Source organism: Leuresthes tenuis, unplaced genomic scaffold (genome assembly GCF_036924035.1).
Source record: "Leuresthes tenuis unplaced genomic scaffold, fLeuTen1.0.hap1 SCAF_12, whole genome shotgun sequence".
In the NCBI taxonomy this organism is placed as follows: domain Eukaryota; kingdom Metazoa; phylum Chordata; class Actinopteri; order Atheriniformes; family Atherinopsidae; genus Leuresthes; species Leuresthes tenuis.
Genome location: NW_027325366.1, coordinates 6,956,100 through 6,971,456, shown reverse-complemented (window position 1 = coordinate 6,971,456; position 15,357 = coordinate 6,956,100). Strand labels below are relative to the sequence as shown.

Genomic DNA, 15,357 nt, shown 5'->3' with positions numbered 1-15,357 from the left:
GTTGCTGATGAAAAATAAGGACTTTTTTTTTAAATCACAGATAACTTATCTGTTATTTGTATACATATCACATATTTTGTGCATGACTATTTAACACATTAGCATGTTCATTAAGTGCTATTATGGGTTTACAGATCTTTTTTCTCTGCTGAACCTGAGTTGAGCTCTGTAGCACTCAGGTGTCATTATCGCTGTTACCAAAAACCCTTCTCAAACTTATTTATAGCAATAACTACTCCATACTCCTTTTTACCCCTCAATTGAAAGTTGTTTTGGATGGAAATATCTGCAAAATCCTTGTAATGTAATAAACACGTACAGGGAAGTTGTGTGTCTGATCTCTGTGTTACTGCAGCTTCAGACATACTGCTATGATAAATAGCTGGTTCGTCCATGTCAAGGAAATACCGTCTGATGTGGAAGATGAAGCAGGGAAGATCAGAGTTTAACAGTACTGAAGATTACTGTAAAATGTCATGGAAAAACACCTTTTAATGAAACTGTCAATACAGGGAAGTGTACAGGTAGTGTATAATATTAATAAAATTATACGTTTTAATATATGCATAATATTATTACGCATAGAAAATTGGGTGCCAGAGCATGAGATTGAATAAATCACGATGCCTCCTGGGATAGATAGCTAGAGTAGTTAAAGTTTCTGAGAATAAGAAACTTCACACCTCATGCCAATGAAGTTTTCAGCCAATCAGGGCAGCGTCATGTCAACACATCGACACTTCCCAGCTGCTGCAGCCATGGGACAGTTACTGCACTGCCTGGCCTCTCCAGACTGCTGCTGCCTTGTTCTCACAAAATTTAGCAAAAATTTAACATTTTTAACCAGCATGGTTTGTCTCAAGAAAATCGTCATGCAATAGGTCAACTCTGCACTCCAAAGCATCCAGTAAAACAGATTGAATAATTAAGGAGCTGCTTCCTTCTCCTTTCGTGGCCTTGAAAGAAACAGAAGCAGCTGGAATTGTTTCAGGTGATGGAAAGTGCCCCCTAAAAATGTATAGCTTTAGAAAAATATATATATTTTCTGAACATGTAAACCTATATAAAATAAAGTGAATAACTTAATTTCACACAATAGGTTTTTTAAACTAGTCTCAAAGTAAGTCATTGAGAGTTGTTAGAACATGCAATGTACTGAAAGTGATATACTTAAAGGTCTGGGTTAAAAATGAGGTTCATGTTACTGCCCTCAGGATAACGTACTGCATCCATGGCAACATATTTTCTGTATTTGTTGTGGAACCATCTCAAGTCTTCTTATTTTAATTTTTTTAATGTAACATGAACCAAAGCACAGATTTGTGGCTAATTTAATAAAATAAAACCTACTAGCTGGTTGGACGTTTAGAGTGGATCCACAAAATGTCATTCTGATGTGATCAAAGAGTATTGAACAGAAAAATTACGTCAAACAATCAACTGATAAATAAAACCACACATGATTTTTTTCTTTCAGTAAGAGTTTTTTTTATTAACAGAAATGGAGAAGTCAATGCAACCAAAATTAATGGGAAAGGTTCTGCATGGATGAAGGAAAAGAAGATGATGACACATTAAAAAGAAAAAAAGAAAGGTAAATACTGAAATGGCAATTCACTGCGACTTGTCGGATGCAAAAAAAGGTGTATAAAAGGAGAGAAAGAAAAGTGGAAAAATGTGGAAAAGTCAGTAAATTGAATGCATCTGGGAAAAGGCTGGATTAATAAAAAAGTAAAACTTAATGTGGAGTAAACAGTAATATTATGAGGTTATGAGAAAACAGAATGTTTATGTTAATGATACAGATTCCATCTATTTTTCTTGCCAGCTTGTGTTTGGCATACAAACAGGAATGTGTCAACAATACAGAATTCAACAGGTGCACACACACACAAACGTATGAAAGTTCTGCCACAGAGTGTACCATTGGACGTACTCAACTATTTACACCTTGCCTATGCAAGCAGAGATATTCAAAACTACCCTTTCCAGAAGTGTTTCTCTCCTCTTCTTTTTTCTTTTTTTTTTTTACAAAAATAGCTCTTTTCTATAACGTATCCGATTTTACCTTGAAATATTGAAAACCAATCTAAATGCAAATGCATATAAACCTTAAGATGAGAAGTGTCACATCTCGACTCGACCGTGGAGTTGATTTTGGCACTTCTTCATACAAACGAGTTAAAAGTCTGCCTCAAAGGGTAATCTTCTCGGCATCAGCAGCGGCTATCCAACGGGTCCAGAGAGAAGACGGTGCCCTCTAAGGTTAGTCCCATTTTGAACCCCTCCTGGAAGACAAGCCAGATGACAGCTTTTGTTTAGTGGCCATGCAGGCTTGTGTGTTATACGTCCCCTAATTTTATTGATAAACCAGTGATGTCTTTATTAGAGGTAATTTGAGATCTATAAAACCGCTGAAAACCAAAGATACACAGCATGCATCTTAATGGGAAAAGAAAAAACGATTAAACGTAACGGGTTGTTGAGGGTTTTCAAATGGTCTTTTAGGATTAATGATCATATAGTGGTCTTGATGACAAATAACACACATTTCAATAACTGCTGATGTGCAAAATAACCACTTTTTTGGAACACATGAAATGTCAAAAAGTCACAGAGTCTGTTGCTCATAAAAGCCGGGATCATTAAACATGTGGTCAGTGACACCACCACAGATGAGCTGGGCACCGTGGCAGACTTTGTGAATGTCAGAACATGCACTAACATTCACAACATGCAAGATAAAAACACAGTTACAGTGCAAATAGAGAGCAAAGAGTACAAACCATCTCTGACGCTACAGGAAGAGAGGAAAAGAGACACATTCAGCTGTTAATAATCAAGACTAGGAAAAGGTTCAGTTCACCTCCCGCTGGCTGAAGCTCAGACATTTTGCAAACAGGATTCAACATCCGTACAATCATTTTACTCTTGGTTACATCAGAGAATGACAGATAGTCGTGGACATGATGGAGACCAAATTAATAAGAGCTGTGTGGTTACATGCAAACAGTGACTTTCAAACTTTTCCTCATACTACAGTTGAGAAGACAAAAAGCCCAGTTGGTCATTCTCTTCCATCAACAGTAACAGAGGAAAAAGTCACAAAGAACTGTCGTGAAATCAACTAATGTTCTTTAATCAAAGAATAAAAACTGTTTTATTGGTTTCACATTAGGTTTGTAGAAAACATTTTTGAAACAAATTTTCATTTTCAGACAATTACAGGACCTCTGGGAAATATTACACTCAATGGATACCTCTTGCCTTTCAGAAAGAATTAATTTAGTCTTAATAACAACAGTTTCTGGATTTACATAAATAAAGTCGAAGATGGTCAGAAGGCAGGTCTTTACATGACACTAAATGTCAGGGCAAGATGGAAATTTTGTTATACTTTCTTGTCTTTAGGTTTGACCGATGTCCATCACATCTGAAAAATAATTGGCCTTCTTAGCGAATGCATGTAATTTTGTGTAGAATTGGTATTGTTAGAACATGCAATGTACTGAAAGTGATATACTTAAAGGTCTGGGTTAAAAATTAACCTCATTTTTAACATGTTACTGCCCTCAGGATAACGTACTGCATCCATGGCAACATATTTTCTGTATTTGTTGTGGAACCATCTCAAGTCTTCTTATTTTAATTGTTTTAATGTAACATGAACTAAAGCACAGATTTGTGGCTAATTTAATAAGATAAAACCTACTAGCATGAAAACATACAGTAGCAGGGTTTCCCTGGGGGTTACTGATTTGCATCTAGACGATGTGAATAAGAAAAGGTGAAAGGAAACGGGTAAAAAATATTTTCACGAACACAAATTACATCAAAAATGTAAATGATGCGATTCAATCAACACTTTTCTATGCTGAGCTGATAAACTCATGTGACTTAGATATCAGATATCATATAACATCCCAGATGTTCCAAGTAATTCCTAAAGACAAGCTCTCTCCATTTTCCTTTTGTGGATGTTCACCACAGTTGTTGTTTTTTCTTCTTCTGGGTTTGTTTCCAAAAAGCAAACAACTACTTCTTCCACTGCATTACAACCACAAGCAGCGTGGCCTACACTAGCGCCCTCTGGTGACATCATACTGCCTAGTTTTTTCACTTCAAACGAGTAAATGAAATGTGTTTGACTGTTGATTTTCAAAAGATCATTTCAGATTTGCATCAGCACTGAATGGAAACCTGGCTCGTAACTTTTGGCAACCTTGAACCTCCTGGGAACAGCTGGCCCGTAGTTTGATCGTGTTCTAATTGAACAGTTTTCTCTTGATTCTCTGAATCTTTTGACGATATTATGTACAGTGGACAATGAAATATTCTTCAGAATCTTATGTTGAGGAACACTGTTCTGAGATTTCTTCCCAATTTGTATACACAGTGTTTTTTTTGCAGATTGCTGAAACTCTGCTGATCTTTACTTCTGAGGGACTCTGCCTCTAACCTGTACTTGTCAACGGAAGAATATTTTCTTCTGAAAGGAGTGATACTGACAACAGAGTAACAGGAGTCCTGGTTTAATCTGCCATTCACGCGCAGTCAGGAGCTCACCTGCATCTCATCCAGCTTTGACTGAATATCTGGAGGGAAGTCAGCTGCCCCACAGGTGAACGGATCAAATGGCTCAGCACCAAACAAATCTTTCCCTGCAGACACAGACAGCTGATAAGCATCACACAGCCTGAGAAGAGAAAGAGTCGCCAGTAGACTAACATTTGGTGTTTTCTGTTTACAATGAATAATTATAGTCATATCAAATGTTGATTTTCCTGATATATATCTTTTACATGTCTGAGAACAGTGTTGGTAATAACGGCGTTACTAACGGCATAATTTTTTTCAGTAACGAGTAATCTAATTAATTGCTTTTCCCATGGCTGCAGTGCTGTTGCTGTTACTGAGAATGTGAACTGGCGCATTACTACAATTTGGCTTAATGAAGCGCACATCATCAGCTGCCACACATCAGCTGCCAGGAGAGAGCAGGGGTGGGGATGATGACGCCGTTGCAAATGCGATGATGATTGGCTGGGTGGGCGGATAGCGACAATGGTGACGAGCCAGGGGAGTTCAAAGCTAGCATCCTCAAACTGGAAGTACTGGCACTATTTCTCACTCATTTTAACTATAGGCAATAATGTTTATGTAACATGCACGCTATGCCCAGGAAAAAAGACTTTATCCACGTCTGCCTCAAGCAACTCGAATCTTATGACGCACCTCACATCAACACATGCTTACATGGCACTTGTTGCCATGTTGTAACTTGTTGTTACTTTACAGAATATTTAAGGACAGTGTTCTGTTTATTGTGCAGTAGGCCTAAAATACAGTGACAGAGATTTGCACTACTTATTTGGCCACATTTTTCTTTGTTTCGTTTTACCCAAGTTTACACATTTCTTAATTTTGCTCTTGAATTTTATTTTCAATATTTATTTTTGATATATTCTTATTTCTATGCATGTAATATGGCAGGATGCAATGTATTGAGTTCAAATAAATACCAAATGTTCTAAAATACTGTATATTGTGTTTTTATTCTTCAGTCAGTAAACATCTTTGATGTTAAACATGTTATAGAACGTAATAGCGTTTAGAACATGAAAAATAACGTCACAGTTACTTTGCTGAGTAACTAATTACTCTCACAATGAGTTACTAACTTTTTGTGAGAAGTAATTTGTACCTGTAACTAATTACTTTTTTAAAGTAAGATGACCAACACTGCCTGAGAACCATTGAATCACTCACTTATATCTGGTGGCAATGTGGTTGGCGGAGGAGGCGGGCAGCCGTTGCTAGCAGACGTCGGCACCAGCGGCGTCACAGGAGAGAAGGGAACCATGTCAAACATGTCTGTGGACTGAGGATTCATGGAGATGCTCCCCGCCTGTACACAAATGCAAACAGTTAGTCCATCAGATATCTTTTTGTTCACACCTGCACAAACTACATTACTATCTACTACTATTTCTGCACCAAAGCAACAATTGAAGGACATAAAACAGGAAAAAGCAGGAAAAAGAAAAGTATCAAAGACAGTGTCAAAGCGAGAGAAATAAAGCATAGGAAGTTTACACGAGGCCGTGGGATGCTGCATCCCTCTGTAGCTTTAGGAGCGAGAGCAGGTTTTGCAGGTGGAGGAGTTAGTAGCCCTGCAGACAAGTTGGACTCTGGCGAGCTCATAGGAGTGAGCGTGACAGAGGAGATTTCCAGACAGGAGAGCGACTTGATGTTGTGACACCAGAAGAGAGAGGAGGGTCTCTGCAGCACGTACGCCTCATTAGTTGCGTTTACGTGCAGCGACTGAGAAAAGATGGCAGACAGAAAGTGACCAGAGGGGGACAATATTATTCAGTCCTGTAGAGCAGGAGAGGTACAGGTAATTGGATTCACAGCTGGCTGTCACAACTACAGCCATTTTCCCTGATAAGATGGTGAATGTATCACATTCTTCATCAGAGCAATCAGGTGTGTAATTGCTCTGCTTGTCTGCAGACAGGCTGGGTCATTCCACACCTGAGGCTGAGGGCGAATCACAGAGGCCTTTCAGAAGCACACTCGAATTTGGTCAACTTCTAAAATTAAAAGCTGGTTGAGATCATGTGTTTCTGGTTGATTCCGATTATTATTACAACTTTGAATTTAGTTTGCTTGCAGTCCACCACCACACAATTAACTATTTCAGCAACTGTAACACGATCAGTTAAATGCTACTCCAGTCCTGTGGTCTGATAAGAAGGTAACATTTGCTGGTTAATGTTAGTGAACATTCAGTATATACTAACTCTAAGACTTACTCTAAAATCTCTGAATTGTGAGGTGCATGTGTCAGTGCATCTTGTTCTTACTGGTGGCACATGAGCTATCATCAGCTGTTCTTCCAGCTCTTGAAGCTGTTTCTTTAGCTCAGAGTTTTCAGTTTCCAGTTCCTGAATCTGCAAAAACACCAAACAAGAGCATCAAACTCTGTACAGGCAAGGGGATGTCTGCACAGTCAAAGGGGCACATATGTAAAAGAAATCACTAAGAAAATATTAAGAAATCTAGAATTTGATGCCAGCAACAGACCATTGTGTTCCCTCCTGCTTACAATGACATATATGACACTTGATTATAAGATTCCAGCTGTTCAACAGTCCAAGATTGTTGTCTTATTCTCTTCTTTAAGATGTTCCATACATTTTCAACAGGAGACACATTACACACACACACACACACACGTTTGTGCCTATGAAGCCATGCAGTATTAAAACATGCAGAATGAGGTCTGGGATTCTCCTGTTGAAGTAACCACTAACCCCCCAGGAAAAGCTGTACCTTGTTGGTAGCATATGACTTTGACAGAAAATAGAAATAGAAAAATACTTTATTTATCCCCCAGTGGTGGGAAATTCCAAATTAGTCAAGTAGCTAAAAAAAAAAAAAAAATCATTAAAAAAAATAAAATAATAATGTATATTATTTTTTTTTTTTATAAGAACAAAGGTTTTGCCATCTTCCAATCCTGACACCCTCACCTGTCAAACAGCTGATGGTTGAATCGTCTTTCTTTGCTTCTCCCCCAACATTTGTGATGCTGGCATCAAATTTTAAATTTATATCTATATTTTCTACATAACACATTTTCTAGATTTCTACATAATGAAGTTGGTCAGCGAAGACACTGGGAAGCACTTCTTTTTGTCTCCTAAATAAAGATCCAAGTTAAAATAATTGACAGAATTTTTTGGCAACATTTCAGAAAACTTCATTAACTCGCTGTACAGCTTAGTCACTTTTTCTCCAACTTCAAGAAATAGAGCATTTCTTGACTGCTGGCTGTGAACTAAACACGTGTTGATCTGGTGAGTCTGACCAGCAGCAGGACACTGAATGTGGGACTGAGTCAAAATAAACGACTGCGGGTAGCCAAGCTCCTGAGCCACTAAACAGTGATGGTGACCATGTGCTGTGGTTCAAAGCTCTGGGTAGAACTACTTAATCAGGTAGGATTGTGTTCACTTATGGTGTAAAAATTCCCTTTGACCAATGAAACACCGCTAAAAGCTAACATATCGTGTCAGTCAAATTCACACAGATGTCCCACAGACAAAGCCACCGGGATGACTCGGCAGTTTTCAGCAGTGTGCAATAATTCAGTTACACACTGGCTCTGCAGCAACTCAGCCATCTGTCATTAATATTCATTACTGACTTTGTTCCTGCACAGCTTAATTGTCCACACTGGATGATTTGAAACGATCAATGGAAACAAGCTCTGCATTAATGAATGAAAACATCAATGTGTCAGTGTGGTGGGTCAAGTTTTCACATTCTACTTCACGCGAGCGTGCACGAGCTGAACTGGCCGCACGTGAGACGTACGCGTTTCTGCAGGCCTCCGATCTGTTTCCTGGTCTCCACGTCTTTACCCCCAGACTCCAAGAACTTCTTGTAGGCCAAGTCAAAGGCCTGACCGATGGTTAGAGTTATCTCTTCTGCCTGAAGCGTGACAGCAGCAAAGACTTGTTCAAACAGATTATTCATTGAAATATCAGCACAACCATTGTTTACACCTATTGTGCGTTTTCGACATCTTTAAAGTTCAAGAGTGTAAAACTTACACATTTTTCACTGTCAAACACAAAGCAAAGGTGTTTGTTGGACTCTGAGTCTTTGCAGATAAAAGTAAAAATCCTTTTATCGGTCTTGTCATCAGCACAGAAGGATATCCTGTGTAACTGACAGTTGTGCTGCACATCCTGCAAAACAAACACGTTATTCATTATTTACAGACTAGCCATAGTGTTGACTACAAATAATTTATTTCTCTCCGTTTATTATCAGAGTATCATGACTCAAACCATCAGACTCACTTTCGTCTTGGGATCCAGTATCTTCACTCCGTAGATGGAGATCTGCAGCTCCACTTTAGGGGTCTTCTGGCCCTCAGACTTTTTGATGTGCCTCTGAAACTGCCAAACACAAAAACTGTACTTATTCATCTTTACTGAGGCAATGATACTTCTAAAAACTAAGAAATACTACGAACATACATCAACCAGGTAAAACAAAACCCAAAAAACTGCATTTTAGTCTTTAAAACTGAACTATGTGAGTGACAGAAAACACATTTTCACTTCAGAGATGCTGATCGTGAATGAATCTCCCATTATCTGCCTGTTTACACATTCAGTCCACAGAAATCAGAATTTGTTGTGATCTCCCGAAACACAAATAATAAACAGAGCTCAGGAGTAGGAAGTTGGATCAAACACCGGTAACGCACATTTGCATGTTAAACACTCTCATTTGTAATCAAACTAGATGCTACAGAGTCATGGATAATTGTGCTAAAGATTAAGATTTGTGTTGCTCAAAAAAGAACAATTCAACATAACTTGCAGCTCAAGCTAAATCAATAAAAATAACCCTTCAGGAGAATAAAACCTCTGTACATCTCTGATAAATGAAGGTTCCCTTTGTTTCGGGAAATTTAATCATTGAAGTTTGTGTTCTACCTTCCTTTCAAGTCCTGCTAAAATAACTCTTCAGAGTTTTGTTGCCAGGTGGTATAAATACAAAAAGAATGTTGCAGTGAACTTCAGTCAATAATCAATGAAAATAAAGAGAAGAATGAGAACTCATTTGAGAAAACACTTTAGGAAGTCGATCGTACACGATGATTACAATATCTTGCAAAAGTACTCAGTGCTCTGTTGGCTGTTTTTTTTTTCTATTTTTCTGCCGCACCAACAGGAATTTGAAAAGTATTCTTGTGAAATCTGTATAATTTGGGGCAGCGTAGCTCACGTGTTAGAGTGGTGGTTCGATCCCCAGCCCCACCGTGTGTAAAATGTACAAAGCAGTGTGTGCGTGGATTAATGAAAATACACTTTATAGAACCAAGATAAGGTTAAAAGGCTCCTTAAGTGTGAACCCTTGACCCTTTGTTCAACTCGACTTTGAAGGTGCAAAATATCTTTAATTGTGAAACAAACAAAAGAAATAACACAAAAGAGACCGAAAACTTGAGTGAGAATAAATATTCATCCCGCAAAGTCAATACTTCATAGAGTCTCTTTTGCAACAACTACAGCTGCAAGTCACATGGGGAACGTCTCTAAAGTTTCGCACATCCAGCCACTGGGCTTCACGCCCATTCACAGTCTGTTCCAGCTCCTTCAAGCTGGATGGGTTCGGCTGGTGTTCAGTAACCTTTAAGTCCTACCACAGATTCTCAAATTGGGGTCTTGGCTCTGACGAGGCTATTCCTATTCAAATGTTTTCATTTACCACTTGAATACAGTTTCTGGAGTGTGCATGGGGTCATTGTCATTCTGAACAGCGAGCCTGTGTCCCACTCAACATTCTCTAGAAGAGTGGGACAAGGAATTTACCAGCGTTCAGCATGGTCCACTTCTCCCTAAACTTTGCCTAGTTCCCCAGCCCTGCTGATGAAAAACATCCCCACAGCATAATGCCACCCCCGCCATGTTGCTTGGATAGCTCACCAGTCTTCATTGTGCTTCTGTAATTAGCAGCACTTGATCTTACTTGACAACACACATATCAACTTCTTTTCATTATGTTATTTTGTTTATATTATATATATAAACTTCAGGTTAAAAGGGGGAATCTTTTCCAAGGCACTTTAAAAGTTCTGTTTTACACCTCAGGGGGCGACTAATACATCCAAACTTCATTCTGCAGTTTGACAACAAGCCCAAACTTAAGCCAGAGTCCTAAAAACTAGTAACAAAAAGAGTAAAATAGTGTGAACTCCACTGAGCCCTCGTCTTATCATCATCATCATCATGTCAGTCTGGTATCATTACATGAGACACGAGAGGGGAAAGTCTAATTCCGCAGAGGAACTGTGACAACAGCCTCCAGTGCCTGCCAGGTACCTTGACAAATGAAAATATCTGCTTCAGCCATAAAAATGTGACCTGCAGCTTTAACATCTGTGTGGAAACTCGATCCAGAAAAGACACAGAGAGATTCTGCAGTCTTTTCACAGCCTTTACCATTGCAACAAATTGATATATTGGAAGGCCTTAAGTTATGCTTTTCTTACTGAAGACATTTACGTCTAAGGGAGGGCCTGCGGACACACACATTAGCCAAAATGGAGGTGAACAAAGAGTGTGTATTAGAGGGAGATTGATTCTGACTGAATGGAAGCACCTTGGCTTTTATATATTAACTGAAAGAGGACTACATTCTTTGAACTAAACCATAGAAACATGCCTTCACATCTCCAACGTCTCTCAAGTGTTACATTTGCAAAACGTTTTTTTTCTGCATGTGATCTTTGGAAAGATAGCTAAGCTCGTCTTTATTGACAGTGTATCTGGGAGAGTAACCATGGAGCCTAGATCAAATGTACTGCACAATGAAAGCATGGGTTTGGGAAAACAAGCCTCCCCCACAAGTAGCCTCACAGATTCAGCTCTTGGCAGGAAAAGACAGTGGGGAGGCCAGCAGGCAAAGAGCACAGCCGCATTACCCAGAAGCTTTGAGAGGGTTGCCGAGGCTGGGGCTGTTCCCAGGCAGAAAGGTCAGCTTACATGGCAATACTGCTGAGCACAATTTGTCCTGGAAGTAACCAGGGTTGAATGTCATTCACTCGGAGATCTTATTAAAGGTTTTCCCCGTTTTCTATGACTCCTTGAGCTCTTTTCTCGAGTATCTGGCAACTATTACTGCATTCTGTTTGTCTCGGACGTCAAACTTGGAACCGGGAATGATGTCATACCTGAGTCGACCGTGTTCCAGTTGTGAGGCAGAAGCCAGGAGGATAAGCTATCTGTTATTAGCAGTACAAGCTGATGATAATGTATTTCACTCTATTTTGCACATAAAACTGTATCCATGTGTTCACTAATGGAGGCTGTGGCTGATTTAACAAGACAGAAACTGACAGATGTAGAGCTAAAAAGCTACCACCACTGGATTCTGGAGACTTCTTTGACTTTCCAAGTTAGAAATCCAACTTTAGAGGGCGTTCCAGTCTATTTTTTCTACTTGGAACTCAGAAATTCCGACTTTCAATATCAAATGGAATACATCATAAAATCGTTCGGTCTGGGCTATGAAAAGCAATACAAAGACTTTTCAGCAGAATTGAACTTAAAGAATCAGATAGAAAGAGAGAATCCAGTCTTTTCTGAACAGTTCAGAGAAGGTGAAGCACTCTCAAAAAAGACCATGGGTACAGTGCTTTTTTTTTGTAAATGCAACTGCATGCAATTGTAAAAAGGGACTGAGAGGAAAAAAAAAAGAAAAATAGGTCTTTGTCATTCTTTAAGAATTTTTTTTTTATGTTTAGCAAAGGGTCTGATTCTGAAACCTGAACGTTCCATTGTACTGAGGTTTGCATCTACCCTCGGTTGGCTGACTGAACAAACTGCCTATCCAGCACTTGCAGCCATCCGCACTTGGAAGAAGAAACACTGCAAGGGCACCTTGCTCGACTGGATGAGGGAGGGGAGCATTTGTCACTCACTCCCACCTCCCCTGCTCCAAGCTTCCAATCTTGTCTGCTCACTCAACAACTCTCCACCATCCTACAGCTACAGCTGCTTCAGAGAACAGGCTTTACCTTTAGCTTCCTCACTGCATCCTTCACAACTTCTGTACCTTTTGGGGCTTCTACCTCTGTGTTTCCAAGGAACTGAAGAGAGAACAGAAAGATTTGTTATGCGACAGCAGCACTGTGAGAACATACTGAACACACAAGAAAATATGATGATAGAAAAACAGTATCTGGAATTGAAAAATTAGTCTGGAAAGATTCAACTTTATCAAATGTGCATTCTGACCACTGAAAACATTGGATAGTTTCAGTAAGAAAGAGCACTTCAGCTGTTTTCCAACAGATGGAGCCATTGTGCCTGAGGGAGGTGCCTTCCATCCAGCAGCAGCGGTAACTGTTGCAGACACACACACTGCCTCATTGCCCCCTGAGCTTAATGTGTGCAGCCTGTTCCAATATCAGGCTTCATAAAGAGTGGTGTCAAGCCCTTTAAAGTCTGGGAAAAATAAAATAACAATGTCTCCCAGCTGAGTGCGACAAACAGATCAGACGGCCATGGATAATCTCTACGATACAGTGAAATCTGTGTGAATCCTGACTGTGCTAATGCCTGTCTGACTCTGCAGACTGTCGGTGATGCCACAGCAGATAAAAAGTGCTTTTGTCTTCTGTCATTCAGACTTACATGAACATTTAAGCCATTTGATGATCCAAACAAACAGTTAATATTACAGTGGCAGCTATTTCTTGCCATCAAATAACTTATTTGTTCATTTCTAAATGCAAGGAGACAGAAAGAGAGAAACAACAGCAAGCTGCTGCTGATCAGAGCTCTCTACCAAAATGTCAGAATTCTGCAACAATGTGACAAATGAACTTTCAACACACTCGAGGTTGTATCTGGGAGTGTTGCTGGCAGACGTAAAGAGCAGAGTGGGGCAGCACAGGTTCCTGACCAGTGCATTCTGGGCTGCGACTGGGGAGGTTTCACAAGGCAAATCAAGCTTGGAGGCTCATCCATCAACCAGTGCATGCAGCTAAAAAATGAGCCTCTCATTCCACATGCTGGGCACACACACACACACACACACATTTCAACCTTATGGCAGGTCTGAGAAGTTCATCGAGATGACACAGGATGAAAAGCTAAGTTCAGCCTCGCCACGTGTGCTGTGCTCCCTCCTCCGAGCTGACGGGCTCAGTTAAAGGGCAGAGTGTGATGTGTCCAATTTAAAAAACCTCTGACTGTGATTTCTTTTCTCCTGTAGCCTTCGGGTCAGCAATACTTTAAAATGGCACCCAAACCCATATCCTAACAGTTCTTTTAGGATGTGTGTAACAACATATGTGTCAGGACATTGGAAAACAAGGAGGTGGCATTGAGAAGACTGAAACAGAAGCTGAATCCAGCCTTGACTGTCGCCTCATAAGATGCTGATTAATTCCAGACAGGAAAATGCAAACTGCTCTGACAAAGCTCTGCTGCTGTTGTGACTTGATCATGACAGGATAACAATTTGGCATAAACAAATAGACACAGATCTACCAAAGTTTGCTTTGAAACACAGGCCGGGGTTATCTCCTCATGTTTCTTTAAAATGTGCTTTCTTTATTTTCCTATCCAAGTAAAAAATGGGTCAGTTTGAGTCTGTTCTGCTGCGATGAGTCCGGGGCCTTTCAGATAAGAGGGGCCGGCATATCAATCAAACGTGTAAACACTGCAGAGTATCCAGACACAGAGATGCTGAAGATATAAGATACACATTCAGAACTTCTGAGTTATTGAAATTCACAAAAAGGACCTTTCAGAGATGGAAGGACATTCTACAGTTTTCATATCATCCCTACATTCATAATGCTCTCCAATCAAGCTTTCAAACTCTTCAGGTTTTGATTCAAACTTCTGGTCTCTTGAGTTTTCATCATGCAACTCAGTTTGATCCACATGCTCCATGTTAAAAATGATATCTGCCAATATGTGAGTACAGTCATGTGAAACTTTCAGTTTTAAGAGAGCAATTCCTCGTTCAACTCTAAGGTATCAGGACATAATGAAATAAGAATCTGGTCCTTACCAGGTGCTGATCAAATGCACTTCATTAACTGATGTCAGCAAGTGTGAGCAGCTCTAGAAAAGCAGAGGTTTTATCAGTTGTCTGCCCTGTAGCATTCAGGTGTGTGGAAACACAATGCCAAGGAGGAAAGGCATCAGCAATGATCTTTGAGAAGCAATTTGTTGGTGCCCATGAGTTTTAAAGGGTTATAAGCCAATTTCCAAACTGTTTGGAGACCATCACTCTACAGGCAGGAAGATTATTCACAGGTGAAAAATATTCAAGAGACTTGCCAATCTTCCAGAGAGAGTGCAATGCTCCGAGAAACACTATGTCAGACTCCACAGGCCTAAGTTAGCATGTGAAATGTTACCAGCCTAAGTCCAGACCTCAGCCTGACTGAAATACGATTGTGGAACCTTTACAGAGCTGTGCATAAAAGAATGCCTACAAACCTCAATGAATTTAAGCAATGTTGTAAAGAAGAGTGGGCCAAAATTCCTCCACATGGTTAGAGACTGATAACGTCAAAGAGAGAATGATTACTTCAAGTTTTTGCAGTTAAAGTTGGTTCTACAAGCTGTTGGATCACGGAGTGTACTTAGTTTTTCTCATGCTGCTTCTTTAGCTCAGTGTTTTATTGAATAAATAATGACAAATTCCAGTATGCCATGTGTTGTATTTACCTCATTTTAAGACCCAGATATTCTTTCTTTTACTATGTTCTGGTACATAAAACTTTAGAATTGGCAGTGGGTGTAC

The 15,357-nt window shown here is 39.7% G+C and overlaps 1 protein-coding gene across 4 annotated transcripts in view; it reads right to left on the bottom strand.

Moving 5' to 3' along the window:
• Window positions 1–1,482: 1,482 nt before the first annotated feature.
• gulp1a (GULP PTB domain containing engulfment adaptor 1a) overlaps window positions 1,483–15,357 on the bottom strand; it is an 85,457-nt gene continuing 71,582 nt past the window's right edge. For 3 of the 4 annotated variants that reach the window (XM_072397904.1, XM_072397905.1, XM_072397906.1), the window contains 9 exons: window positions 12,608–12,679; window positions 8,877–8,975; window positions 8,625–8,762; window positions 8,386–8,502; window positions 6,870–6,956; window positions 6,097–6,324; window positions 5,770–5,908; window positions 4,567–4,661; window positions 1,483–2,288 (listed from right to left, as the gene is read on the bottom strand). In XM_072397904.1, coding sequence (XP_072254005.1) covers window positions 2,217–2,288; window positions 4,567–4,661; window positions 5,770–5,908; window positions 6,097–6,324; window positions 6,870–6,956; window positions 8,386–8,502; window positions 8,625–8,762; window positions 8,877–8,975; window positions 12,608–12,679 — 1,047 coding nt within the window. In that variant the 3' untranslated portion in view covers window positions 1,483–2,216. The remainder of the gene's footprint in view (window positions 2,289–4,566; window positions 4,662–5,769; window positions 5,909–6,096; window positions 6,325–6,869; window positions 6,957–8,385; window positions 8,503–8,624; window positions 8,763–8,876; window positions 8,976–12,607; window positions 12,680–15,357) is intronic. The other variant, XM_072397907.1, reaches the window with a different exon arrangement.